The 26,353-nt window shown below is 52.6% G+C and overlaps 10 protein-coding genes across 10 annotated transcripts; 4 read left to right on the top strand and 6 right to left on the bottom strand.

The window, feature by feature from the left end:
- Nucleotides 1-465: 465 nt before the first annotated feature.
- On the bottom strand, nt 466-1,135 carry J4E93_000406 (uncharacterized protein; the record flags this gene model as incomplete). The annotated part of the gene is made up of 3 exons (XM_049338366.1): nt 466-552; nt 601-1,063; nt 1,122-1,135. 3 exons carry the CDS (start codon nt 1,133-1,135, stop codon nt 466-468), a joined length of 564 nt encoding a protein of 187 aa, XP_049204251.1.
- Nucleotides 1,136-2,829: 1,694 nt separating this feature from the next.
- On the top strand, nt 2,830-3,939 carry J4E93_000405 (uncharacterized protein; the record flags this gene model as incomplete). The annotated part of the gene is made up of 1 exon (XM_049338365.1): nt 2,830-3,939. The coding sequence occupies one exon, from the start codon at nt 2,830-2,832 to the stop codon at nt 3,937-3,939; it is 1,110 nt and encodes a 369-aa protein (XP_049204250.1).
- Nucleotides 3,940-4,632: 693 nt separating this feature from the next.
- Nucleotides 4,633-6,402, bottom strand: J4E93_000404 (uncharacterized protein; the record flags this gene model as incomplete). Its single annotated transcript, XM_049338364.1, has 4 exons — nt 4,633-4,908; nt 4,962-6,143; nt 6,193-6,262; nt 6,311-6,402. 4 exons carry the CDS (start codon nt 6,400-6,402, stop codon nt 4,633-4,635), a joined length of 1,620 nt encoding a protein of 539 aa, XP_049204249.1.
- Nucleotides 6,403-7,982: 1,580 nt separating this feature from the next.
- On the bottom strand, nt 7,983-8,821 carry J4E93_000403 (uncharacterized protein; the record flags this gene model as incomplete). The annotated part of the gene is made up of 2 exons (XM_049338363.1): nt 7,983-8,648; nt 8,702-8,821. 2 exons carry the CDS (start codon nt 8,819-8,821, stop codon nt 7,983-7,985), a joined length of 786 nt encoding a protein of 261 aa, XP_049204248.1.
- Nucleotides 8,822-9,499: 678 nt separating this feature from the next.
- Nucleotides 9,500-9,718, bottom strand: J4E93_000402 (uncharacterized protein; the record flags this gene model as incomplete). Its single annotated transcript, XM_049338362.1, has 1 exon — nt 9,500-9,718. One exon carries the CDS (start codon nt 9,716-9,718, stop codon nt 9,500-9,502), a length of 219 nt encoding a protein of 72 aa, XP_049204247.1.
- Nucleotides 9,719-10,863: 1,145 nt separating this feature from the next.
- Nucleotides 10,864-11,815, top strand: EMG1 (18S rRNA pseudouridine methyltransferase; the record flags this gene model as incomplete). The annotated part of the gene is made up of 3 exons (XM_049338361.1): nt 10,864-10,954; nt 11,022-11,287; nt 11,339-11,815. The coding sequence occupies 3 exons, from the start codon at nt 10,864-10,866 to the stop codon at nt 11,813-11,815; spliced, it is 834 nt and encodes a 277-aa protein (XP_049204246.1).
- Nucleotides 11,816-13,241: 1,426 nt separating this feature from the next.
- Nucleotides 13,242-15,547, top strand: J4E93_000400 (uncharacterized protein; the record flags this gene model as incomplete). Its single annotated transcript, XM_049338360.1, has 2 exons — nt 13,242-13,408; nt 13,459-15,547. The coding sequence occupies 2 exons, from the start codon at nt 13,242-13,244 to the stop codon at nt 15,545-15,547; spliced, it is 2,256 nt and encodes a 751-aa protein (XP_049204245.1).
- Nucleotides 15,548-18,351: 2,804 nt separating this feature from the next.
- On the bottom strand, nt 18,352-20,042 carry J4E93_000399 (uncharacterized protein; the record flags this gene model as incomplete). The annotated part of the gene is made up of 2 exons (XM_049338359.1): nt 18,352-19,838; nt 19,886-20,042. 2 exons carry the CDS (start codon nt 20,040-20,042, stop codon nt 18,352-18,354), a joined length of 1,644 nt encoding a protein of 547 aa, XP_049204244.1.
- Nucleotides 20,043-21,991: 1,949 nt separating this feature from the next.
- On the top strand, nt 21,992-24,515 carry J4E93_000398 (uncharacterized protein; the record flags this gene model as incomplete). Its single annotated transcript, XM_049338358.1, has 2 exons — nt 21,992-23,170; nt 23,217-24,515. 2 exons carry the CDS (start codon nt 21,992-21,994, stop codon nt 24,513-24,515), a joined length of 2,478 nt encoding a protein of 825 aa, XP_049204243.1.
- Nucleotides 24,516-24,739: 224 nt separating this feature from the next.
- J4E93_000397 (uncharacterized protein) lies at nt 24,740-25,516 on the bottom strand (the record flags this gene model as incomplete). The annotated part of the gene is made up of 2 exons (XM_049338357.1): nt 24,740-24,819; nt 24,874-25,516. 2 exons carry the CDS (start codon nt 25,514-25,516, stop codon nt 24,740-24,742), a joined length of 723 nt encoding a protein of 240 aa, XP_049204242.1.
- Nucleotides 25,517-26,353: the final 837 nt, after the last annotated feature.

Here is a 26,353-nt window from a genome sequence, read left to right as displayed (position 1 = left end):
AATCAATCAGACCCATACGCTGAGGTAAGATCCGAGGCATACGAAATGTACATAAGACATATACTGACTTCGGAATAGTGGCCAACACATGAGGACACTACGTTGAATGGGTGCCAGGATTCTAATCGTAGAGGTGCGCGATGCCCGGACCTTTTGGAGAACTTGGAGGTGGTATATCAAGAGGAGGAGGGCGGCGAGTGTGATGAGTGTAAGGCGAAGAAAAAATGCACAGTCTTGTAGGGGAAGATGGAGTGAGCCGATTGAGGGTACGTGAAACAGCTATGAATCACGTTGATAGGAAGGTAGGTCTCATAGTCGCGGTACAAACTGCGTCTCATCGGTAGCGATGCTCATAGCAGTGTCATGTAATCTACGAAGATATTTGTGCGGGTTGACAAGTATGCTCCGGTCGGCTGCCGAGTAATGACATATCCATGTATGCCGATGTACGCGACGGTATGTGTGTTAACCATGCCATCTAGAGTCTCCTTCCCACAGGCCCAGCCCGAGAGCCTCCTGCTTGATAGCATAGTACCTGTCTCGCTCCTTAAGCTGATCTATGTTAAATGTATTTCGACTTTACAGAATGGTTTCACTTACCCTGTGCTCCGTGGCCTCACGACTCTGATCCCCATAACTAGGATTTTCCCAGCTTTCATCGTACTCGGTTTGTCGGCGGAAGGTGAAGAGCCTAGGGAAGCCCTCGTCATCGTGTTCCTGTCTTCGCAGCATGTAGGTATCATTCCACGCCCGGCGGTCCATTTGTGGAGAGTAAACCGACTCGAGGGCTCCATCGTTTCCACGTACGGGGTACCACGGCGTGGTCCCGCCAACGCGCACCAGGGACAGCGTTTCGAGTACATGGCAGTGTTCGAAGAAACTCCTAGCTACGAAGCTTTGCTCTTCGTCGAGCTCATGTTCCCAATACATATCCCCAACGGCGCTGCCATCTCCTGAATCGTCATCGGAGAACTGCTCTTCCTCATCTTCATCGGTGATCTCTTGCCTGGCAGTAATGGAGAGATCGGTGAGCCTCTGAAACAAGCCGAAAGCGGTTGCGAAACTCTAAGTATAAATTAACATGAAAAAACGTTACAACGAGTAGCACTATGCGCTCGTACACTGATCTGTTCATGGCCAATTGCACCTCTCAAGACCAAGCTCTGGAGATCTGGTAAATACTGGTGCAAGCGTTGTATGTCTTCTAGTTGCCACGCGTCACAGCAAATTTCGACAAGTTTCAATCTCTTGAGAGTTGCTACCGTCTCCATCAGATCATCGTGACCAAGGTTGTACTCAAGAGCCAGTGTTTCGGTGTTAGGACAGGCCTCCACCAGGAATGACCAGTCGCCATGTGACAGAATGCGTAGACGTAGGACCGTGGGAAGAGTAACTTCATGGCGCTGGAAGGTCGCTCGTAGGCCGGATATATCGACGTCCTTACGATGCGTAATGGACAGTTCAACGAGAGACACCATCTTCGGAAGAGCCTTGGCAAGTCGAGTCCTGCAGAATGTTGTCTTGCCTCTCGACGTGGTGACTATATCACAAGCCCTTTGGATTTAAGAGATTAGCATAGAAGCGACCCGAATGCCCAAACTATCCATAATACAGATCCATACATACTTGATGGCTGGTAGAACCTCAGGAAGGGATGGAATAAGCGGATTGCCTTCCAAATCTCTCAAGCGTCGATTGAGGGCGCCCATGGAAGAGGCGCAACGGAAAACATGCGCGAAAAGCTTAGGAATAGAGATTGCTCGCATTCTCTTGCTCACTAGTGACAGGCAGAAAAGTGAAGTGCCTTTAGCACGAAAGCCAAAGCCCGTCTTCGGTTCCTTGCGCCCGATATTCCAGTTCCAGTGGTAGACCTGTATTGTGGATTCCTCGTGGATGTAGTCTATAACGATGGCAAGAACATCGTTATTCAGACCATCCAGGGTAAGTTGCTGAAACGGGACTGCCTGGGGACAATGCAGTCCTTGTACAGGTGCTGATGTCGGTTGTGGTGGAGTTGGCGGACGAGAGGGCAACCATTGTAGAGCGTAGGGATCTGAAGATCGCAGTGCTGGTGTCAGAACGGGGACCTGCTGGGAACCTCGAGTCGGGACTTCTGTGAAATCCTCCAGCACTTGTTGAGGCTTATGCGGATCAGGCGAAGCTGCTGTAGGCTGAGGGGATGAGTTTGTCATGGTTAGTGCGAGTGATCAATTTCCACCGAGTGGATTCGTATGCCTCAGATGACCTCGAAGGACCTGCTGCCGTGAACGGCTGCGTTTCGGTACGAGATGAGCTGGGAAGAAGAGTGCTAAGAGAAGATGAGAAGAAGCTGGTAGACGCGTCTGATTGCTCGCGTGGCTAGCGCGTCACTCTAGTCCGCATTCGGCGAAAGGCCCTTCCAAATCCTCTCGGGTCGCCCTTCCGTCATTCTGTGATGGGAATGCCTGGGTGTACAAATTTCGGTGTACAAGATGATACAATCTTCCCAAGAGCGAGATAAGTCTGTGGTCACGCGACTTTGATTCCAGCCTGACAGCACAAGATGGTCATATGCGCGGGCGCCGACATGATCTCGAGGAGCAGCAATAAAGTAGGATAATTTAGCATGTATGCTTACGAAACATACGCTATAGCCTGCCATTCTCAAGCTTCAGCTGGAACCTGAGCGGGCTTGTGCGCAATACACGGTAAAATAGTGGAAATGGATGTGATTGACGTCATCGATACAAGGGCATGTCATACTAAGGTCAGTGACTATACAGACTCTTTGAACGTACCCATTTCAACAGCACACTCTCATCCCGATAGCAATCTGTATCTAGCACAATCATGTCCGAGTCATCAGATCAATTACCATGGCATTCCATACCATCATCCACCGCAACATGCAAAGTCCACCTCATTCAGGCCGGCGGCATCCACATCCCTACAGACATGGTCTTGCTTCCCGGTCCGGACAAGCCGCAAGACCCGAACGACTCTAAAGACGAGAACGGAAAACGCAAGTCGTTCTATGCTCCAGATTACGTGTTCCTCATCGAGCACACAGCCACCGGGAATAAGTACATTTTCGACCTAGGCATGCGAAAAGATCTGGAGAACCTTCCGCCACTTCTCGTCGAAGGAGCTCTACCAAACTTCAAGTGCGAACCGAAGTCTCCAGCCGAGATACTGCAAGAGCATGGATCACCTGATCAACAGCCCGAGAAAGTCAAGGCCGTTATCTTCTCGCACATGCACTTTGATCATGTTGGCGATGGAGCCAAAGCTGGGTTTGAGGAGGCGGAGTTGTGGGTTGGACCGACCTGCTGTACCTACGCGAGACCGGGTTATCCGGTCGACGAGAAGGCTCCTACGCTTAGCGAGACGTTGCCGGTTGATGGTAGCAGAAAGATTGTGGAGAGCTATGTACCAGATGATGTCTTGAGAGATGCAGGAGATAAGAGGGCAGGGCAGGTCATGGAAGGCATGGTAAAGGGAAAGTATGCCGCTGTTGATCTAAAGAAGCCCGAATGGATGGGTCTCGGTGCATTTGATCGCGCATACGACGTCTTCGGCGACGGCTCAGCATACATCGTGGATGCACCGGGTCATTCTCCAGGTCATCAAATGATGCTAGTGCGAACGACATCAAGCTCGAATGAGGAAGAGAGTACTTTTGTACTGCTGGCTGGTGACTGTTACCACCACCTCGACGTTCTCAAAGAGCCCAAGCGCACTGCGAGACCTCCATATGCGAAGTCAGGCATGCACGCCGACCCAGAACAGGCAGTGGATACAATGCTGCGCACGAGAGAATATTCGCGGAAGGATAACGTGTGGGTCATTGGAGCCCATGATACCAGTGTCGGCGAGGGCATCAAGCCCGGAGTGAGGGAGATAGAAGGATTGGTAGAGATCAACGATTGGTCAGCGAAGGGTTGGAAAAAAGGGATGTAGAACATACCAAAGTATCACGATGACCAATTCATCGTAAGCAGACTATAGGGTTCACCCTCCATCGATCATCGTATTTGCAATCATTCACATGCTCCGACACCAAGCTCTTGGCTCCCGAGACACCAAAAGCTTGACCACCGTCTCCTCTCCCGAATCTGCGTCACACTGTCCGCGGCCCACCCATAGCCACCGCGTCCTGACAAGGACCACCCAGCCCCATCGCTCGGTATCAAGCGTAGATCCCGCGGAGTCCGAGCATTGCCGTTACCCGTGGCGAGGAGCAGTTCATCTCGCGATGCGGCACGCAGGGTTTCGGAGTGTTTGAGTGGCTTGGACGCATGAACGACAGTGGCGTGATTACTGGTACTTGGGATCAACGGCTGCCTGAAATCTGAGGGAGCCAGGCTAATTAGGCTGATCCTAACATTGGCAAGTATAGACAGGTAGATCGATATGGGATATTGTGGATGCGGACATTTGGTATTCGAATTGCATCATTAAGAATTCTATGGATATCGTAGACGTTGAACATGTGTCTTTAGCCGCTTGCAGCTTTCAAGATTAACCAACAACAACCAAAAAGAGGAGCGAATTATATACAACCATGTAATAAGTGACAATTCGCTCAATATAGCAAATGGTATACTTCTCATCTTTTCCCCGCGTTCCTTGTGATCATCCTCCCGACTGCGTCTAGAAGTTCTCTTTACCCCACACGTAACTGAAGCCTGGCTCAGAATACATGTTGCACTTGACGTGGAGCGTGGAACCAAGACCCTTGGGTCCACAGAAGAAGACACCGGCTTCGGCGGGTGAGTGAATCTTGCGAATGGACTTGAAGATCATGTCCCAGTTAGGGCGACCGAAGTTTGTAGGTGCGCGGAGACCGGTGATGGCGTCTTGCTCTGCGTTTGCGTCGTTGATCATGATGTTTGTCGCATCGTCGGCCTTGATCTTTGCTGTGAGGTACTGCGAAGAAGGTTAGTAGACCGTTAAGAGCCAGCGATGGACATAAGACTTACGGTGTGGATCTCGATGTGATCATCGATATCTTGCGCCTCGATAGCCAGCAGCAACGATCTGAACCATTCGAAAGATCCGAAGTCTCTGCAAATCCAGAAGAAGTAGACCTTCCTCAGTCTCGTACGGGATCCTTGAGGGTAGTTCATGCGGTACCAGATACTCTTAAGAATGGACGCGAAAGGAGTGACACCGATACCGGCACCGCAGAGGACGGCGACTTCGAACTTGAACACATCCTCAGAGGCCGAACCGAAAGGACCGTCAATGTAGACTCGGGGAAGAATTTGACGTAGGGCAATCTCCTCGCTGGACCCGCCCTTCTCGCCCTTCTCGCCAGCTGGCTTCTTGTCTGTGTTGCAGCCAAGCGCCTGACCGAAGGCCTTGGTGAAGTTACCGACCATACGAATGTGGACAGAGATGTAGTCTTCCTCGGGTGCGCTGGTAAGCGTGAAGGGATGGTATTGCCAGATGGAGATCTCAGGGCAGCACAAGAAGATGTACTGTCCAGCGCGGGTCTTGGTGTGCTCTTTCTTGATCTGAACTTCGCAAACGTTGCTGGGATGCTGGATGACCTTGGAGATGTACGTCTTGTGTCGTCCTCGTACTTCACGGGCAATTCGCTCGGCCAGGTACGCAAATCCACCATACATCCAGTACTCCCAGAAGACACCGATACCGTCGCAGAAGGGCGCAAAGTCAGGCTGAATCATGCAGAAGGCTCCGTGGATGGACCAGAAGATGAAGAAGACGATGAACAGATGGTGCATGTACCAGAAACGCTCGAAGTTGGCGCGACGAGCCTTCTCCGCAGCCGTGACAGCGATTGCCATGAGCGCAGTCAGCATAACGTAGCCACTCCATCCAGGTCCAGTTGCAAGGTTGGCAAGGATGAAGCCCATGAATCCCAGGTTATTGGAAGCCGAAAACTTGGCAAGGTTGTTCCAATGGGCGATAGTGTGGACCCAGGAGAAGAAGACGATAGACCAGGCGACCAGCTTGTGGAAGGTGATGTTCTTGTCGAAAGGAATAACGTCGTTCAACGGCGTACGACGAGCCATGGAGATTAAGTTCCTGCATACCGGGAAGAGGATGAAGGCAACGTCGACGTGCAATACGAGAGCAGCTGAACGAGCAATGGGGAAGGTCAGACCAAAGGTTTGTCTTGAACCAATGGAGTTGTCCTAGGACGTGTGAGCGGGTTTCGTCGTGATCTGAGCTATCCATTCATACCTTTAGCCCATAGTTCATCATACCAAAGACGAAGACCATGACGTGCAATATCGCAAATGTAAAAACAAAACTAGATACGTTAGTCGAGGCTCTTCACACACGGTGTAGTGCAACGTACAATCTTCGGTAACCCTCATTGACCATCCACACATCGAATTTCTCTTTCCGGGTCAACTCTCGCGCCTTCTGGTCCGACATCTCTCCGGACATGAGCATGCGCGTCAGTGGCGGCCATCGTGACCGCTCGCGACCTGTGAGACTGGTGGTGTACGACATAGTTGACAGAGGAAGCGAACGTAGCAGCGATTGAGTGCGTGTTGTGGATGCCGATGATCTTCAGACCTGCTGAATGTGGCCGAAGTGTAGCAATGAGTTCAAAGAGTGTCTAAGTAATCTGCACAGAGGTTAGATCAAAGTCACCAGCGACGACGCCATAGCACAGGAAGCCACAGGAAAGAATGTATGACTTACTAAAAGTGCCCGCACAAAAGAAGAGAAAAGGTACAGGAAGAGGCGTTCAGTCACCCGGCTAAAGAGGCACCGGCATGAAATCGGTCGAGTCTTGGGGTGAGTAGGGGAAACAAAAGCCTATAAGCCAACGTTGCAAGGCGGCGAACAGAGAGAAAAGCGGCTACGACGGGGGGCAGGACAAGTCAGGTCCGCTCTGCCATTAGCGAAGTGGATCAAGGGTATCAGTTCGTCAGATGGCTTGGAAGATGAGCAATCCAGGGCCCAAAGAGCGAAACGGTAGCAGAAGTCGAACCATCTTCCATGGCTTTGCACTGCGAGCTGCGACACAGCAAGCTCCGCCGTCTACCAGCGCGTATCGCAACGGGATCATGACCAATTAGGGACGCGAAATGGCGTGGCTAGGGCTAGACGCATGCCAAGATGGAGTCCTGAAACATGAATGACCATGCGCTTTAGTCTTCGGCATGCGAAATAGCAGAGCGAGGCGTTTGAGAGGTGTTTGGGACGTGGGAGGCTAAAACCTAGTGCGTTAGAATGGGGCGCCTTCCTGGGCACCTCGCCCCTGCCTAGGTAGTCGGTGGGTTGAGCCTCAACTGCCGATGGTGGCCTTGACTCCATCGCCATGCTCCGACTTTCGACCGCCTTCCCATGTGGACCTGGTTACAAGCTTCGATTGTACACGATAATCTCGCGGCATGGCTGAAAGTGACAGCTGTAAGGGGCGGATGCGCTTGGTGTTCGCACGCCTTGGCTGAAGCTTGGGATGGGTTCCACGACCGGTCACGTCTAGTCTCATGATTGCAATTCATTCGACTACTCCCGTACAACGATCGCTCTGCATACACGCACAGGTCTTCACATGTCGACGATCCAACGGCTGTGGCGTCATCGACTTCTGATCGGAAATCGTACTCGGTCGGTGGTATTCTGCATAGCTGCATGTTTGAACGGTGCGTAGCTACTAAATCCGATCTATTCCCGTCCAAACATCTCCGGTCTTGGAACCAAAACACCGTGGCCCAGATCCACCTGACGCTTCCATATCAAACAAGAAGCTTTGGTGCTAAAACAATGACAGAATCCACTACAGCTGGCGTCGCGTGCGCGCGAAGGTTGTATCGGGGCATCTTCGAGTGCTTGGATGGAGATAGGTGCAGAAGGATCAACGCACAATTGCGAAGATTTTATAATCCTATCCCTTCTAGGCATTAGAGCAGCACATAACTACAATAGTGTACTTTAGTTGTTAAGTTAAGATTTTTTTGAATTCCCATGGTTGAGAAACACTGAAGCCAAGGCTTACTCGGACACGTGATCCACTACAGCTTCAGGAAACCACCAGATGCGGATATTGCCTGACCCGAAACCCATTTCGCGTCGTCGCCACAAAGCCAGGCCACGATTCTCGCGATGTCGTCCACAGTCCCTACCCTGTTCTCAACAGCAGTTTGCTTCAACTGGGCCTCCACGATGTCCTTTGGCACATCGTCCAGCATCTCTGATTCGGTGGGGCCAGGCGCAACCGCGTTGACGGTGTGTCCTGCAGCGCCTAGCTCTTGTGCCAGACTCCGAGTCACGCCTTCTATCGCTGCCTTGGATGCGGTGTAGAGAGTTAGGTTCGCGAAACCTAGGCGGGCGCCTATGGACGACATGTTTATGATGCGGCCTGGTGCTCGTAGATGTGGAACAACTGCTTTAGTTAGCAGAAGAGGCGCACGAACGTTGACGTCGAATATGGCGGCGTAGTCTTCTGCTGTTGTCTCCGTGATAGATCTGTTCATCAAAACACCAGCGTTGTTGATCAAGATGTCGATCTTGTCACCGAACGCTTCCCTGGTCGCCGACACAATCTTTTCAGGCGCATCGAGTTGTCTAAGGTCCGCCTGAACAATTCTTGATGCGCTACCATTGCCAAGCGATTCGATCTTTGATGCAACCTCTTCCGCTAGCTTTCCGCTCTTTGGCGATGTGTAGACGAGAGTGACCTACTTCACATATGAGTGACTTGTTTGACTTGGTTCGAAGCCGTTGGACTGACGTTTGCTCCCCTTCGCGCCAGCTCTAACGCCAAGCCAGCCCCAATCCCTCGCGAAGCGCCTGTGACGATGGCAACCTTACCCTGTAGAGGAAACGTTGTTGGGTTCGATGAAGCAGACATGGTAACGATTTTTCAGGATATGTTTTGTAGATGAAGCTAGAGAGGAAACTTTCAATCGTATCTTATAGCACTCCAGTGCGCCCACATATCCAGTGACATAAGAGATGATGAGTGGATAAATTTGATGTGGCGAACTGCACTTGAAATTGCTACGTTATCGTGAACAGAGTGGATAAGGTCATACGTCATCGATTCATTACTACCGATGAATCTCACGAGTGCCGATAAGCTTCGGAGGAGATTGTGCAGCCTGTAGCAAGCATTTGAGAAGACTTTGTGGAGCAGATGTTACACAATTATCGCGAAAGCACATTGATCTTTGGCGTACGATGAAAGAGGTTATGTGAATGGTATGAATTATGTATTGAATATGAAAGTACAGCAAGTCGTTGGCTCCGAGACGAGAACGTCGTGTACTCATAGGTAATCTGTCTCCAGCCTATGCAACGAGGGGAGTATTTCAATCCGCGCTCCAATGCTTCAACAAGAGTCGGGTCCAGGTGTCCGGTCGAAGAGAGGTTGGTGTAGGCCGAGGGTGTTGATTTAGGCTCGACGGAGATCAGATTTGTCGATACAGTATGGGCGCAGTCATTATCCCAGCAGCTGTAGAGTTGTACATGGCCATTTCCGCCCGTTTTACGTCGAGCCCAGCATCCTTCTTCCGCTCTCTTTCCAAGATCACCGCTTGATGAAGCCAAGCAACGGGCCCTTCTTTGCATTTGGATCCTTCTTCTTCGGGTACATCTTAGATGTGACGAAGTGGACGTACCATATCAGGGTACCGAAGACTGATAGGCCGAAGATGACGAGGAAGAGGGTGATGACTGGCCGGCCGTCGTTTTGTACCGAGCGCAGGGCCGCAGGAGTGAGGATTGGTGCAAGCCATTCGAAAGCCATGGTGTATTTGTTGGGTGCGTTCGTTGAACTTAGGGAGGTCCCTGCGATAGTGTTCGTTCTGCCGGGGGGGAGGACGAGCTTGCGATGACGATCAGGGTTCAGACAGCCGGCTGCCACTAAAACGAATGTATAAAGATATCGCCAGCGATGTTGAAGAATCGAAGTAAGGAAAGGAAACGCGATGTTCAATGGCAGCTACAGAAATGCGCAAAATGCGGCACTTAGCGTTCATGTATCTCCACCGCAGAGCCGCTCAAGCGGCAGCGCGACGGCCAAACCAGACTCGTTTCGCGCATGACCTGACCTCTTAGCATCCTTGGCAGATCGCATGATGTTTACAGAAAAGGCCATACACACGGCGTGTAGAGCCATGTTGGACGTGAGGCGACTGTATGATATGGTGATTGTTTCAAATGCAAGGCGGGCCAAGAGACCATGGTGAGACGCTTTCGTTGCAGAGGTTCCGGCACCCGGCCCAGGAGCTCGCTCGGGCATGGAGCCCTGCAGGGCGTTTTGATGTAAGTTGCAGCTGGTGCCGGGTTGGGTGCGCATCCTCGGATACTCCTGCGTTCTCGGTCCTCGCTCTACTGGCTGTACACCGCATTCCCCCGAATGTCCCGAAGCATAGGTGCCCAGGTATCCACCCACGACAGATGTGACGGCGAGTCAAGCAGGGTGGCCACAATGGCCGACCACGTCGCAACTGCCGGACAAGTCAGTAAGCTGACTTCTGCGTGCTACCAGCACCGCGCCATGATATCTTGTTGTTGTACTGCGTGCAGTGCGGCGATGGCTCGTTGGTGGTGAGGACCAACTCGTCTGATTGCTGGTGGTCTCACGTAATCATGCCGCCCGCCCGGCTGTGATTGGACGCAGGAAAAACGCTCTTTTCACCGACAGTTCGCACAAATAGGCCGCATGGTTCCCAGCCATTTCTCGAGCTTACTGCATATCCACCCTTTTTTCCCTTGACCAAAATCCTCCATTAACGTTGTTGTGTAAGTGCATTCGCCGCTGCTGACCGTAGGTACCTGGAAAAGCAACATCTCATTCTCACTTTCCACGCCCAGAACCAATCTCGTTGCGCCAAAGGTCACAGTCGTACACAAGCTCCTTCGGCAGCGTTTGCATATTCTCTCGTCACAATGGCTCCCCTCCTTAAACCCGAAGACTCCAACTCGCCCACCGAACGACCTGTCTCCCGAGACTCCGCCGAGCGGGGCAAGAAGCGCGCAAGTATGTCCGGTTGCTGCTTCCTCGATATTAACCACGGACACCGCTGACGCTACGCTACTGCGCACAGGAACACAGTCAATGCCTCCGCCAGAGCTGCCCAAGCTAGTCGCCGAGCAGCATGCCCCCATCCCGACCAACGACAAAGACACACAGCGCCTGATCGTCGTCCTGTGCAATGCGACGCTGGAGACGTATAAGGCGTCGCATGGCACTGGCCGCGGCCCCGGTGCGCGCGAGGACAAGTACAACCTGCTCAACAGTGACGACCACATTGGCGTAATGCGCAAGATGGGGCGCGACATAAGCGAAGCCAGGCCCGACATCACCCACCAAGTGCGTACAAGAGGAGGTTAGCCAGGTCCCTCAGCTAACGTGGCGCCACAGTGTCTGCTCACATTACTCGACTCGCCAATCAACAAGGCGGGCAAGCTCCAAATCTACATCCACACCTCCAAGAACGTGCTCATCAGGGTCAGCCCTACAGTGCGCATTCCCCGTACCTTCAAGCGCTTCGCCGGACTCATGGTCCAACTCCTGCACCGACACCAGATCCGGTCGACGTCGTCGCAAGAAAAGCTCATCGAGGTCATCAAGAACCCCATCACCGATCACCTCCCTCCCAACTGCCGCAAGGTCACGCTCAGCTTCGACTCCGAGGTCGTACGTGTCAGCGATTACATTGGCGATCTCAACAAGGGCGAGAGTATCGCAGTCTTCGTAGGTGCTATGGCCAAGGGCAACGACGACTTTGCCGATCACATCAAGGACGACAGCATCGCTATTAGCCAGTTTAACCTCAGTGCCAGCGTTGCATGCAGTAAGTTCTGCCATGCTGCCGAAGACGTTTGGAACATCTTCTAGTTCAGCCGACGATCAAGCGCTGGACCTATCTATATTGGACACGCCAACTAGCCCACAAGCAACAACTGACTCACCGCGGACGAGTCGGATCACGGACCGCACAAACGGAAGATAACGGGAACTTTTAGGCTGCAGGACACGCTCATGGCTTAGATCGCAACATCAACAGCCTGAGCGTTACTGCATCTGATTTTGGGCGTCTGCTTGAGGTTTTTTTACAACAAAACAACTACTCTGGCTCAACGCACAACAATCAATCTTCTTTTGAAGATCGCGGGGCAGCTCAACCTACCCCGCACCTGTTTTTCTTTCACCTTGTTCCATCGACACAGCCGCTAGTCTGTATGCGCGCTGTGTTCGGTGTCGTACCACTGGGTCTTGTCATGGCCTGTCATTCGACCTTGAAATGTGGTTGTCAGTAGTTAGCTTGTAGGATATCGCGGCTCTCCGTCCACTCTAGGATTCACGAGCAGGAGGATCTTCAGTGTCAGGAATGACATGTCCGGCGAATGAAAAAGTATACTTCACGTCATCTTCGCAGTACGATCCCTTGAACCCCTCTTTCAGGCATATCCCTTGTAATTCTCTCGCTCTATGCCTTACACGGTTAGAATGTATCCTGGGGGCTCATCGCATTTTGCGCGTGTGGCGGGAGGGAAACGGGTAGAGAATCTATCCATGGAGCCGCATCGCCGATCTCCCATGATGATCTCGCGTAAACATAGAAAAAGCAACAGCATGGCAAGTCCTACCGACATTTGGGACAACTCCAAGAATCTCCGACGATGCCTGCAATCGTAGCCTCACTACAGCGTCATCTTGGTCCTTGGTTCTTGTGAGAACGATGCCCCATCATCGACGTCACACCATGTCCAATCGAGCGTTGCGACGACAAGTGGCGCGTCCAGACCGCAAATACTCTGTTGCACGCGACAAGCGACCGAAATGCTACGATTCCGTATCCAATGTAGCGTAGTGGGCAATGTGAGGCGTGCGACGACTTAAACCTCTCGCGGCTCCGGGCCGGCGCTCACAACCAATGTCATACACCGACACCTCGCTTACATTAACAAATTTGTTAGCTGCAGACGCAGGACATGTGGCAGCATCACAACATGTTGACAGCGACCTCCTTGATAGCTAACTGCAGCGGTGGGGCGTGCTAGTAGGGTCTGTCCCGCAACGGTATGGAACGCCCTGCTACTCGGTTCACGATGCATCGAGACGCTGCACCTGGACGGGGTTATGATATAAACCTCGAGGTCGTACCGATACTTCCCCCCTACTCACACCATACATCTCCAACCGCTCCAACTCGATCACACCTCCCTGTGTGCATTTATCCGCCTCGTTCCCTTCTCAATTCTTCGTTTGGCGATTGTTCTAGCCGCGTCCTGTCGTTCTTGTTCTTCACCGCTGTTCAGCAATGCCCGTCTCCCACATCGGCCTCACGGTATCGCATCTTCCAACTTCGACATCGTTCTTCCTCTCAGCGCTCCAGCCACTTGGCTATCGCTATATCGGCCAATATGGCAACCAAATCGGCCTTGGAATAAATGATTCCGATTTCTTTCTCTGCCAAGAAACGCCTGGGTCAGTACCACAAGGGATCACCAGGCACACCGCAACTGACAGCTGAGTAGCGTAAAAGCCGGTGCTGCACACATTGCATTCACCGCACCTAGCACGACCGCAGTCCGGAATTTCTATACCGCTGCATTGACCGCCGGTGGTCGTCCTAACGGGGCCCCGGGTGCTCGTTGCGCAGAGGATGGCCACTTCAACGCCGCAGTAATCGACTTTGACGGCAACAGCATTGAGGTTGTCTACCGAAATGGACCTGATATGAGACATGACGGGACCATCATCGAGCACAGTAGAGTCATTACATGGTCGAGGACCGTTTCGCAGAGCTTCCGTGAGAGCCCGAGTATCTTCAGCGCTCACACGTGTGCTTCGAGAACTGGCGCAATTCCAGTCGCACCGACAGCCGAATCAGCTGCTCCGAAGGCACCAAGCCCTGTACCCAGAAGCGCCTCTGCGCCCACAGTCGCTCCTGTTCCCGAAGCGACGACGAAATCAGACTCCGGCAGTGGGGCGGCCACGCACATTCTCGGAACATTACTTGGAGCTGCTGCAGGTGCAGCCGTCACATATGCATTCATGCGGAGCGAGCGAGATAGTGCGAAGAAAGAGGCTGACTTCAGCGCCTTCATGGACGCCAAAAACGCGGTCAACACTGCGGCTGGCTTCTTCGCTCAGGCCTCATCCCAACCCCCGACACCCCAGCAAGCCCCACAACCCGCGCAGCCACCTGTCCAGGCCATTGCAGCGCCTACACCTGAGCCAGTACACCGCATTGAAGACGACGCGCGATCTTCCTATTCGCGAGCTTCTCAGATCCCTAGGACTTCCGTGCCGCGACAGATCGAGGCTGCGCCGGCTGACTACTACTCACCGTCTCAATTCGAGCGTCCTCGCTCAAGGGCTGCGGAGCCTCTCGCCATCGAATATGCCCCTGCATACTCTGTTGCCCCGTCGCAGACTCCATCGAGGCTCACGCCTGCTCACCGCTCAAATACTAGCCCTGAGTTGTTGATGATCGAGAGGGCTAGGAGTACCGTCTCGACAGCCAAGCCCGAAAGTGTCGCAATGACTGCAAAGCCACCGCGACCATCGTCCAAGCCCCAGAGCGTTGTCTCAAAGGCGCAAAGTGTAGCTCATAGTGCGGCCCCTAGCTCCTTCATCTCATCGTTCGTAGCAGACCGTGAAGATGAGAAGAGTAGTTCGGGTAGATCCAAGGCCAGGTCCTCTCATACCTCATCTTCAAAACATTCCTCGCACAAGGAACACGGTATTAGTGGTAGCAGTCGGAAGGAGCGTGGCTCATCGCCTTCCCCACCAGCCCCTGCATCCAAGGCTCCGTCTGCAGCCCCCACTAAGGCTGCATCCAAGGCGGCGTCGATCGTCAGCAGCATCTTTAGCCGCGACAAAAAGAAGCACGACGATGATGACGACTTCATCGATGACCTCGACATTGAAGAGCTAAGTGAGGATGATCTTGACACTGTTGTTCCCAGCGACAGCATCTCCCAGATCGGCGACGCACCACGACGCAGACACCGCTCGCACCGGAGCGACAAGTCTAAGAAAGATGACGACGCCGAAACCTCCGTGAGCCACCGCAGGAAGAAGCACAGCGACGAGAAAGAGTCTTCTCGTAGCAAGAAGCATGACGATGAGAAAGAGTCTTCCCGAAGCAAGAAGCACGATGACGACAAAGAGTCTTCTCGCAGTAAGAAGCACGATGATGACAACGAGTCTATCATGAGCAAGTCATCCAAACGCTCTCACCGTTCGCACCGTTCCCGCAAGACGTCTGCCGACTCCGCCGACGACGAGGATTCTTCGCGCCCTCACCGTTCATCCCGCTCTTCCAAGTCCAAGCCTTCCATCATCTCGGAGCCAAGTGAGGTATCTACTGTCCGCCCCGTTAAGCCCTCCAAGTCATCAAGAAAGGATAGCCTGACCCAAGGCCAGTACGACAACCTCTTCGACGAAGTCCAGTATGGTACTGGCGCTGTACACGCCTCCAGAGGCGGCCCCACACCCAGCATGGTCAGTGCCGCACGCAAGAACCCCATTCGCAGCATGATCAACCACAACCATGCCACCAAGATGAGGAACTTTGAGGGTAGCCAGGCTGGGCGCGCAAGGGACAGTGATGACTAGTTTGTCTTTCTTATTCCTCTCTCTGGGGTACTGGATCCCTGCATCGCATCGCGTTGCTTCATTGCTTTTGCTCCTTATGCTTTTGCATCCGCGTAATGTTCTCTCACGTCATTGCGTCATTGTTGTTCTTGTCTATCGTTTGCTCCTTTTTAGCGGTCTGGCATTTTTACGGCGCGGCATTGGTATGGCGTCATGTTTTGCTTTGTACGACTATCATAGATTAGAATTAAACGAAACGCAATGAATACAAACGGTATATGGGTGGATTGGGAAAAAAATGTTCGTTCCATCAGATGCTTGTGATTGTGTGTGATTTTTCTCTGATGCACTTTACATTGACTTCCTGCATATCCTTGACATGATGTCTTCCTCCGATATATGAGCGAATACATAACGTCGATTGATACCACAGCAGTCTGCACTGTTTCTGATTTTGGAATGCCCCAACTTAGTTCGCTCTGCACCTTGAACTGCTCTATCATGCCCCCGAGCATCTATACCTCGTCTTCAGTGCTCGACTGCTGCCCGTTGCAAAGATGCGTATCACATCCCTCGTCCTGTCCTCATCACTCGGCTGCCACCCTGGGCAAAGATGCGTATCGCATCCCTCTTCCTTGTGTATGTCGTGAAACTCTGCGTTAATGCAGGTCCCGCCCCTCTCGCTCGGGTCACAAGCAGCATTTGGATGGACTATGAGGCTATGGTGCCCACATGCGTAAGTGGTGATAAAGAACTGGCACATATTGCTAGCGGATGGTATTTATGTGTATGTTGATTGGTTCGAAGGGTGTCAGTGGTGGGTTTGGTCGACGTACTTGTGGGCTTGGACAGATGTGTAGGTTGTCTGGTGCTAGGTATGAGGAGATCGGTAGGAGGGTAGAGTTGTCGTCGAAGATATAGAGTACTTTCTTCTTCAATATATTCGGACGCGTGATCGCGATACATGTGACAGAACATTCATACTCCATACATGACTATGGGCTTGCACTGGATTGACACTGGTCATTATAAGATTCTGGACATGAATCACCACGCCCCTTCAAACACTCACAGGCCCCCCTTCTCTAACCTTACTCTTGACTCTGCGCCAGCTCACTTCGCGCGGGAAAAGCGCCTCAGGTGGTGCCTGCCCCGGATCACACTCCCAACACTCACCACCTCTTTCCCGATATACTTGTGTGAAGAAAGTACACTCTGGGTGGCGTGTACAGTTGCGTTTGACCCAGAACTCGTGTTGGCATGTACTGTGCTTGAGGATGACTTTTGTACACATGGTGTTCCGGTGACGTGTGGGTGCGGGGAGCGCGCGAAGTTTGGAGAGGACCAGATTAAGCCGGCGTCAATCTGCTCTGTTGTGTCGTGATTCGCAGGCTTGTATGGTGTTGTAGTGGTTCTGAACTGGCATTTTGTAGAATGAAAGAGTAGTGTGGCGGCGTCGAACTGTCCAAAAGTGCTGATGCACTTGGATGTATGTCGGGTTAGACTGTGAGCTGTCTAGACGAGACTATGTCCCCTTTCGATCGACGGCGTTGATGCGCTCCGTAGGACTGATGGGTAATCTTCGTGTCTGACTCGTCTGATGGTGCTCTGAATGCTTGATCGTCAGTGATGTTTGATGAGTAGATCAACGATCGGCTGGCATGGCCTTGAATCATGAACGAGCGAATATCACTTACAGCCCTCGTTTCCGTTGGCCAGATAACTCTAATAAGTTACCGGTATCGCCCAAACAGGAAGTCCACGATAGACACCACACCAACAACAATGCAGGGGAGATCAGGGTCCAACAACGACCCCGAACACATCATTCCTTCACGCACTTATACACCTCAAACTCTGCAATCACCCCGCCTTACTAAGCTCGTGCAGCTGAGGAATGTTGTAGTAACCCGCAATCAAGATTTACCCTAGGAGCCCAGCATGCGATCGCCGATTCACCTCCTTCGGGCGTTGCGTCCCACCCAGGTCACCGTTCAAACCGGACCGAAGGTGGTTACAGGAAGGACTAGGCTTGATGTGTGCTGGGAGGCAGTTGAAAAAAGTCTGGCGTGTCGTGTTGGCGGTGGGCTGACTGGCCTAATGTTCCTGGGGGTAGGTGTTGATGAGATGTCATCGCCGATTGCCAGCCTTGCCCTCGGCCATTTCGGAAGCTCGTGCCATGGCGATATAGGATGTTTGTAGAAACATGATCCTTTCTTGAGTTGATCGCCTTTGTCATTGTTCCGAGTGCCGACCAATCGAGAGACCGTATAGAAATCGATGTACAACCCTTCCGGGCGACATGTTCTGCACCGTAAGTGGTGAATACCAAATAAAATTGTTGAGCGGATCAGTTCGGAGACAGAAACAGTATACTTATGCATTATTGAGCATATCCTGATTCGAGACAACACTCTCGGTGTGAGCGTTGGCCCTTTATGCGATGCTTCGACCCAATCCCGGTTGCGCAGGACCCGCTTCCCCGACACCTCCTCATTTGCAAAACCTCAAGAAGAGAGCATAAAGACTCTCAAAGAAATGGAAAAAGAGCGAGAAGGAGACATTACTAAAAAGCAACGTCCATGGCGAAGGAAGGTTGTGTGTGCCACATCTGTTTGCGAAGAAATCGGGTATCTTATTCACAAAACATACTACAGTAGCGGATCAAAACGGTGTGAAGTTCAGCTTAACAACAAAGAGTCAGATGGCGCCACCCGCAACGCCCGCGAAATGTAAACCTGTCGAGTTGGTTCTTGATGCTCTGTTCGGTTGGTGAGCCTGACAGCTTCAACAGACCCGCGAGACGCATGTCCGACAGCTTGAGTTTAGTAGAAAGCATCTGGGTTGTTGTCATGGCTTCGGTTTCCATAGCCGTTGTCGACATCATCCAAACTTCGATAATGTCCACCTCCACCACGGCCACGTCCCCGACCGCCACCGCCGCCGCCACCTCCACCTCCACCTCCACCACGATCTCCACGGTGGCCGCCGCGAGCACCTCCTCTTGATCCATAGTTGTTGTTTCTGTTGTTACCACGACCGCGATCTCGGTTGCCGCCACGGTAACCGCCTTGCCGGTCATCTCTATCCCTGCCTCCTCGGCCGTGGTTTGGCCGGTAATTGTCGTTGCGACCATTCTGGTCCTCCTTACGATGAGATTTGTTGGGAAAGTAACTCTCATACTCGCTCTCGTTCGCTGTCTCTTCCTCGATACGCAACATCTGCTTCTCTCCTACAACACTGTCAAACTCGAATGCCTGATCCTGAGGTACGGGATGCCAGTTCACGATACGCGCAGCATCTGCTGGCCGGCCATTCTTGCGAATAGCCAGGACTACCGTCGGCACAGGGTTCTCACTGTAGAACTTTGTTCCCTTGGGTACGGCTTCCACTCTCGCAGCCCAGAGTTTGTTCTCAAAGCAGGAGATGGCTGTCACCTTCCACCTGACCCTGGCACCTATACCGCCAACCTTGTCCAGTATGCTCTTCGGGCACGGTTTCGGTGTGATGAGTATGCTGTTCGCGAGATATCGAATGTCGTCTCTCGGAGCGCCCTGAGGTAAGGAGACGAGGGAGGTCAACTTCTCGGTCACGTCGGAGGGGATCATGTAGCCGGTGTAGAAGACGGTCTTCTTGATCTGATAAGGCGGCGTGCCAGGCGGAGCGCTGCCTGACTTGACTTGTATGTTGTGCGCGTTGATCAGCTTCTGTATTTCGGCGATTTCGGCGACGGGATCGAGCTGTGTGGCATTCTCTGGGACCTGTATGACTTCAGTAGTGATGGGTCTGCGCGACGCCTGGTTCTGCGCCCTGAGCAGGTCCTCGTTGAACTGGAAGAAGAAGTCGCGGAAGGCCTTGGTATGCTTCACGCGGTCCTCGTAGATGTTCAGCTTCTCGGCGTCCTTGTATGTGTAGACGATGTCCTTGAGCAGCTCTTGCTTGAAGTCCATGGTGTTCCTGAACTTCTGGCCTGCGGGACCTATCGCGGGCTTCAGGCAGACCATGTCGAAGTCTAATCGCTTGCTGCGGACCATGCGCTTGACGAGGTCGCCGAAGTCGGATTCTCCTCTGCCAGTCAGAAGCACACTGAGCGCATCCTTCTGGGCCATGGAAGATTCGACAAGCTCGACGATTTGTTCGTTCCACCAGCCTTGCCATGCGCGCGGTTCCTCCTTCTCAATGCCTTCGCCCGTCGCCGCCAAAATGCCCGAGTCGTGCCACCAGCCTCCGTTGAGGAAAATGTCGGGCGAGCCCAGCTGGCCGATCGTCGCGCTGTTCCATAGCTGCTTGTTGGGTAGAGGGCTGGCGAATACTATACAAGATTAGTCTCGGATGTAGAGGAAGTCGCGATGGACTTACAGGTGTTGTCGAAGTCGTAGATGTGGATTGCCTTGACCTCGGATACGGCAGGTAGCTCTTTGTCGTCGCATGACCACCTTTTGAGCGCAGTCACCGTATGGTATGTTGCCTTTCCGTTTGGCCCTGCGACGGCCGGCCTGGTTGAGGTTGCTAGCATGTCTGGTACGGAGCGTCGAACAGAGTGCGATGTGATGCGTCGGGTAGCGGCGAGGAGCATCCAGCGCGAAAACCACGCAGCAGTGGGCGCTAGGAGGTCCGCGATAACTTGCACACCTTTGGACACGTGCAGCGAGCGGAAGGGTGAATGTTGAGCGAACAGGCTGCGTTTGCGTCGAGTCGCGACACTTTTGGTTGGCCCAAGCTCACTTCGGACGCCATGAGCTCATCATCCAAGCCACCTGATATTCCTCAACCCCCACGACACCAGAGAGCGCATGCCAGGAAGCACGGCCGGCTCGACCCAAGGCGACTCACACGATACGTGCGTAATATGTCTCTCTTCGGTAACAGAGAGGGCCATCACGTCCCCATGCAACCACTACACATTTGACTTCGTGTGTCTGGTGTCCTGGTTGCAGCAGCGGTCGACTTGCCCGCTATGTAAGTGGTCCTCTTCCATACTATAGAGCGTCTCTGATGATAAACGCAGGTAAAGCACGAGTCATCGCCGTGCAGTACGACTGGCGCTCTCCGACCGACTACAAAAGCTATGCTGTTCCTCGCAGCCAACCACCCGCCGACTCAAACGCACACCATAGCCGAAGTGACCGGCCGGGCTCCCTCTTCGCGCCCTACGGGCTTCCTAGTAGACCCCGTGGTCCGCGTCGTCCATATTCACCACCCATCGAGGATGTTGCGCTGCGCAGACGCAGAGAGGTGTACCGAAGGCAACTATATTCGCTGCACATCGGCAGCAATCGCTACTCGGGATATCGCGACATATCTCCCCAACTGATCGCAAACTCTCCTGAGATGCAGTCAAAAGCACGTACTTGGATTCGTCGCGAACTCCGTGTCTTCACCTTCCTACACGCTGATCCGGCGGGCTCGTCCTCTGTTGCGGCAACGACGAGTAGCAATGCTGAGTTTCTGTTATCGTACATCGTTTCCATCTTGAAAATGGTCGACATAAAGGCCAGTAACGGGCACGCGGAGAATCTGTTGGCGGAACACTTAGGCCGAGAGAACAGCAAACTGTTTCTCCATGAGTTGAATGATTGGCTCAGAAGCCCGTACACGAAAGTTGAAGCATGGGATCGGGAAGTCCAGTATCAGGACGATGCGGAGGCAGCCTAGGGCCTCAGATCTATATTCTATCTGGTGGCGCAGCATAGTCACACACAAGACGCAATACCTGGAAACATGGCTCGACCGCCATGGCCATCTAAATGGCCACAAGGATGTCTGCCCGAGTTATATGTGACTAATTCAGGGTGTTCGCAACGGAGTTCGCATTACAACATTCGAGACATTGTATGCTCAGGCTAGGCTGAGTCAGGCTTAGCACATCAGCACGTTGATGTTTCGTGTTAGTTTCGCGTACCCACGCCTGGCCCGTCCGCCTCAACCACCATCGCCGCATACTCTGCATAACCAAGTCGTGCATCTTCCATGCGAGAATAATGGCCATAGACATTAACATAGTGCTCTGTCATTGAGAGTTCAAGTTCACTGTGGTTCCAGAACTTCGCTCTGGTATGCTGGTGCTGTAATTTTGTCAGGCATGGCAAAAGGCAGCGTTTCGACTTCCCCGACCATACTGCTTGGTAAGACCGAGACGTTTCGATAACGCGGCAATGCTGCTACGCCCTAGGCCAAATTTCCTTAGCATTGCCGTACGATATCAAATGCACCATGTGCCTCATATATGGGCATCTGGACATGGCTGCGATACGCGAGCTCCATCCTCCTTTCGTCGGTCCCGCCGTGGAGGCCTCGTTCTTCCTGTTTTCGTTTCTTGTTCCCAGCTTGACTTTACTACCAGCGCTGGATCGCTCTTTATAATACCTAATTTTATCAACGGCTAAGCTTCGGAGTTTCCTGTGAAGCGTAGAACCAGGCGCCTACAATTTACCATTCACACTCGACGATCTTTCTCGTATCAGGATGCGCTCCTCTATTGTGCTCCTAGGCGCTCTTTGCGGCCTTTCTACTGCGAATCCACACCCATGGATGTATGGAGTTCCGGAGTACCCAGATCTCGATATGAACGAGGTCATGACACAGGCAGACGTGGACTTGATGATGGCAGCAGCTGAAAACAGTACCGTTGCTGCAAGCTCTGCAGAAGCCTCGAGCTCTTCTAGCTCAGCATCAGCTTCTTCTGGACAGGAACCTTGCGCGGTTGTCAGCATGGCCATCGCAGCATTACCCTCGGGAGCCCGACCCATCGTGCCCGCGGAATTAGGAGTACAATGTCTGCAGTCCGTACCTCTCGACATGGAAGGCAATGTCAAATTGATCGACGACCTCAAGCTCATGGTCAAGTGGCAATCGAACATTGCATACCTTAAGAACCCACCCAAAGGCTACACCGAAGAGCCCCTCGACATCATGGGCGAGCTGGACACTATGCAAAAGCAGGTAACGGACGGTACCTTCAAAAACGAGTACGAATTCCAGTTGAAGATGCTCAACACGTTCACGAAGGCGTACGACAACCACTTCGCCTATCAGCCTGACATCCTTGCTTCAGCGATGCAGTTTCAGAGACCTCCTGGGTCAGAACTGGTTTCCGTCTCTTCAGACGGTACAGCGCTCCCAGAGATATTCACTTACAGGGATGTCATCAAAGCCAACACCGATTCTTCCTTCAAACCATCGTCTATCAAGGTGATCAACGGCATGGGCGCTCAGGACTATCTCGCAAATGTATCTGCTAGTTCCGATTTTCACGACGCTGACACGCGATGGAACGCCCTCTTTCCTTCGCAGGCTCTGCTCGCATCCGGCACTACCTTTCTTGGAAGCTTCAGAAGTGGCCAGTATCAAGGCCCCAACACAACCCTTGAGTTTGCAAATGGCACTACCTGGTCCCAGATGAATGTCGCTGTTGTAGTTGGGAACTTTACTGGTGTTGATAGCGGCAAAGCTTTCTTCCAGAAGTTTTGCACTGGGCCGAAGCGGGCTGCTCCTGCTCCTGCTCCTTCTCCGACAAGCAATTCCACAAGAACTGTACCTCCCGTGGCCACACCGACTCCCTCACATATTGGATACCCTAAAGCTGAGCTGATAAACCGCAATCTCGCTGTTGGAGGATATTATCTCAATGGCTCAGGATACGAGGTAGGCCACACACACACTTTTACTTTTATTTATCTAACCAATGTAGAATGTCGCCATTCTCAGTATCCCCTCTTACGAATCTCCTGATGCTCAAAGCTTTCAGAACACGATGCGAGATTTCATAAGGATGTCGCAGAAAGCGGGTAAAACGAAGATGATCTTCGATTTACGAGGCAACGGTGGAGGCAATGCGATTCTGGGTTACGATACTTTCAAGCAAGTATACCCACAGGCGGTCGCGGAGCCATTCGGAGGCACGCGCTTCCGCGCGAATGATGCTTTGAACTCTGCTGGAAAGATAACCCAAGACTTCCTCGCCAACAAAACCTTTGTTCAATCGAACCAAACCGCCTTCATGGAGGTGTTTGGTCGGGCCACCACACAAGCCGATATCTTTGCCCTCACAAGCGGATTCAATTATCAGCATATCCTCGATGTCAACAACAAGGCCATGAGTGGGTGGGACCAACTCTTTGGTCCCGAGCAGATCAATAACGATTCTTTCACCACGACGCTGCGGTACAACTTTTCGGACAGCGTCAGCACAACATACCAGGGCTTTTCAGTAATTGGCTACAACGACAATGCCAACGAAACCAGCACACCGCAGCCCTTCCAAGCCCAAGACATGGTCATGCTACACGACGGCATGTGCTCATCAACCTGCGCTATCGTCTCGGAGCTACTCAAGAACCAAGGCGCAGTACGTACGATCGCTGTTGGTGGACGCCCCCAACCCGGACCCATGCAAGGGGTAGGTGGCACCAAAGGCGCCCAAGTTTTCGCCTGGGACGACATTCAAGTCCGTATGCAGTCCGTCTACTTCCTCGGCTCACCCGAGCAACGAAAAGCCTGGGACGAAACGGATCTTGGCAAAACCGCTTTCGCAACCCAACTCTTCAAGCGATCTGCATACAATGGTGGACAGATCGCCGGCGGCGTCAATCTCAAAGATAATCTGAGACAGAACGATGCGAGTGGTACGCCGCTAGAGTTCATGTATGAAGCCGCAGATTGCAGGATGTGGTTTACGGGCAAGATGATCTCCGATGTAACGGAGGTGTGGAAGGGTGTTGCTGACCGCATGTTTCGTGGCAACGGCACGATGGGGTGTGTGCAGGGCTCTTCAGGAGATCCATCGAGTATCAGTGGAGGAGGGCAATTGAGGGGTGGCGATGGCCAGTTAACGGAGAAGAGTGCAAGCACGATCGCTGTTGCAGGGCAAGGCATGAACGGCAATGGCAGTGCGCCGCAGCCGTTCACAGGCAATGCGCTCAAGACTACGATGGGAAGTCTGGGTTGGGCCGTTATGGCTGGTGTCATTGGCCTGGCTTCGTTCTTGTAGAAGTCAGCAGCCTCTTAACCTGATGCATATCAGGATCTTCGCTTTTCGATGTTAAAATTTCGTTGCAAATGTAAATGTTCATTCATATATACGCTTTGAGAACCAAAGTGTGTAAGTATGTACAGAAAGGTTGCAATTTCAGTCCCAAATAGACGCAACTGCTCCAGGCTTCCAGACGATCGCGCGTGTCTCGCACCACTACTATGATCGTTGCGAACGACAATTTACCAAGCGTTAGCGGACCACTGGTTCACGGTGAACGTAGCAGGTCCACCAGTGAAGGCCTCGGTACCGAATTGGTAAGCTACGATGGAGGTTAGCATACGCATTGACATGGTAGTAGCATTGAGAAACTTACTAATGAGGTTCTGGCTGGAAGCAGGGTAGCCCTTGTTGTTGGTGAGGTAAGCGAAGAACTCCTTGAGGTCGGCCTTGAAGTTGTAGATGGGCTGGCCAACAGGAGGCACGAAGCTGTAGACCTTCATGGAGCCGTTGGGTCCGTAGAAGAGTTCCCAGGATCGGCCAGCAACAGTGACCATACCCTGCGAGGTACCGATGGGCCAGACATCGTATCTGGCGAGCCAGACCATGAGCTCGTAGTCACCGCTGGACGTGTCGTGGTTGATGTCCGCAGCAGTGAACAGGTCGTATGCGACGTTGCTGCGCTGGTTGGTGGTGTCGTAGACCCAGTAGGCCTCCGTCTCCAGGTTGGTGTACTGGTTCACCTTCTTCTTGGTGATCTGTCGTCCGGAGTAGACGTAGGACTTGACGTTGTCCTTTCCGCCGGCCCATGTCCATTTGGTGTGCCATTTGGCGCCAGTGGCTGACACGCTGTCGACGTAGGTGCACTGCGAGCCCGAGGTGGCGAAGCTGCGGCCCCAGATGTTGTTGTTAAGCTGGTAGCCGTTGCTGGAGAAGTATTCGTAGTCCTTGCAGAGCGTCGCTTGCTGCGCGAAGCCAACTGAGGCGAGAGCGCCAAGGATGAGAGAAACGACCTTCATGGTGGATGTTTGGCGGCTGGGCGTTGTTTTCGAAAGTTCCCTGCTGTTCTGGAATCCATCTCTTCGTGCGGACCGTTTGACCTTTTGTACTTGCCAAATTGCGTCCTCCTAACAGGTATCCCCCATGGCATTGTTACTCGACTTTAGACGGTGGTGATATTTGTAGTGGACCTTCATATATTATGAGCTTCGTCAAGCGCGATCCGTCCCTAGATTCCGAATGATCATCCACATGTTTCTATTGTAGTGGCAATCACCTCGTGGCAAGTGGTGCTAACGCGAACACCTGACATGTGTAGGACCACTACGGAGAAATCAAATTACCTCACCAATGAGATGAGCATAGGCTTACCTCTTCTAGTCGCGTGCATTGGCGTTGCTCGTCTCCCCGCGTACTTCAGCCTCGGAAAATTTACTCGGTCAATCTTAATATTTGCCGTTATCATTTCCCGGGAACCTGGCGTGTTCGAAGTCGTCCAAGACCCCGGAACAATGCCTCAGAGCGTAAGCCCTTCCGACTACAGCGTCCTCAAACTGTAACAATCGGCTCACCTACTCTTCGGCGGAATTTGAGTGATCCATGGGCAAGGTAGGTATGAAGCAACACCATTGGTTAAGCCTGACAAGCCTTAGGTTCCATATGTACAAGCTCCGTAGATGGATGTCTAGTCGACGGAAACGGTGCCCGATGTTCCTGGCTGAACGTGCTGTAGGAGCATGGTACATGGAAGTATCTTTGTACGCTTGCTGCAACTGGAAATCTATGTCTTGCATGTAAACAGAAAGGGAATGACTGTCGCTGCGGCGAAAACTCCTAGGAGCAAAGCACAAGTCGGT

The sequence above is a fragment of the Alternaria ventricosa genome, assembly GCF_023758065.1.
Source record: "Alternaria ventricosa strain BMP 2768 chromosome Unknown scaffold_1, whole genome shotgun sequence".
NCBI lineage: Eukaryota > Fungi > Ascomycota > Dothideomycetes > Pleosporales > Pleosporaceae > Alternaria > Alternaria ventricosa.
Note: the sequence above shows the minus strand (reverse complement) of the source record. Positions and strands in the feature narration are given on the sequence as shown.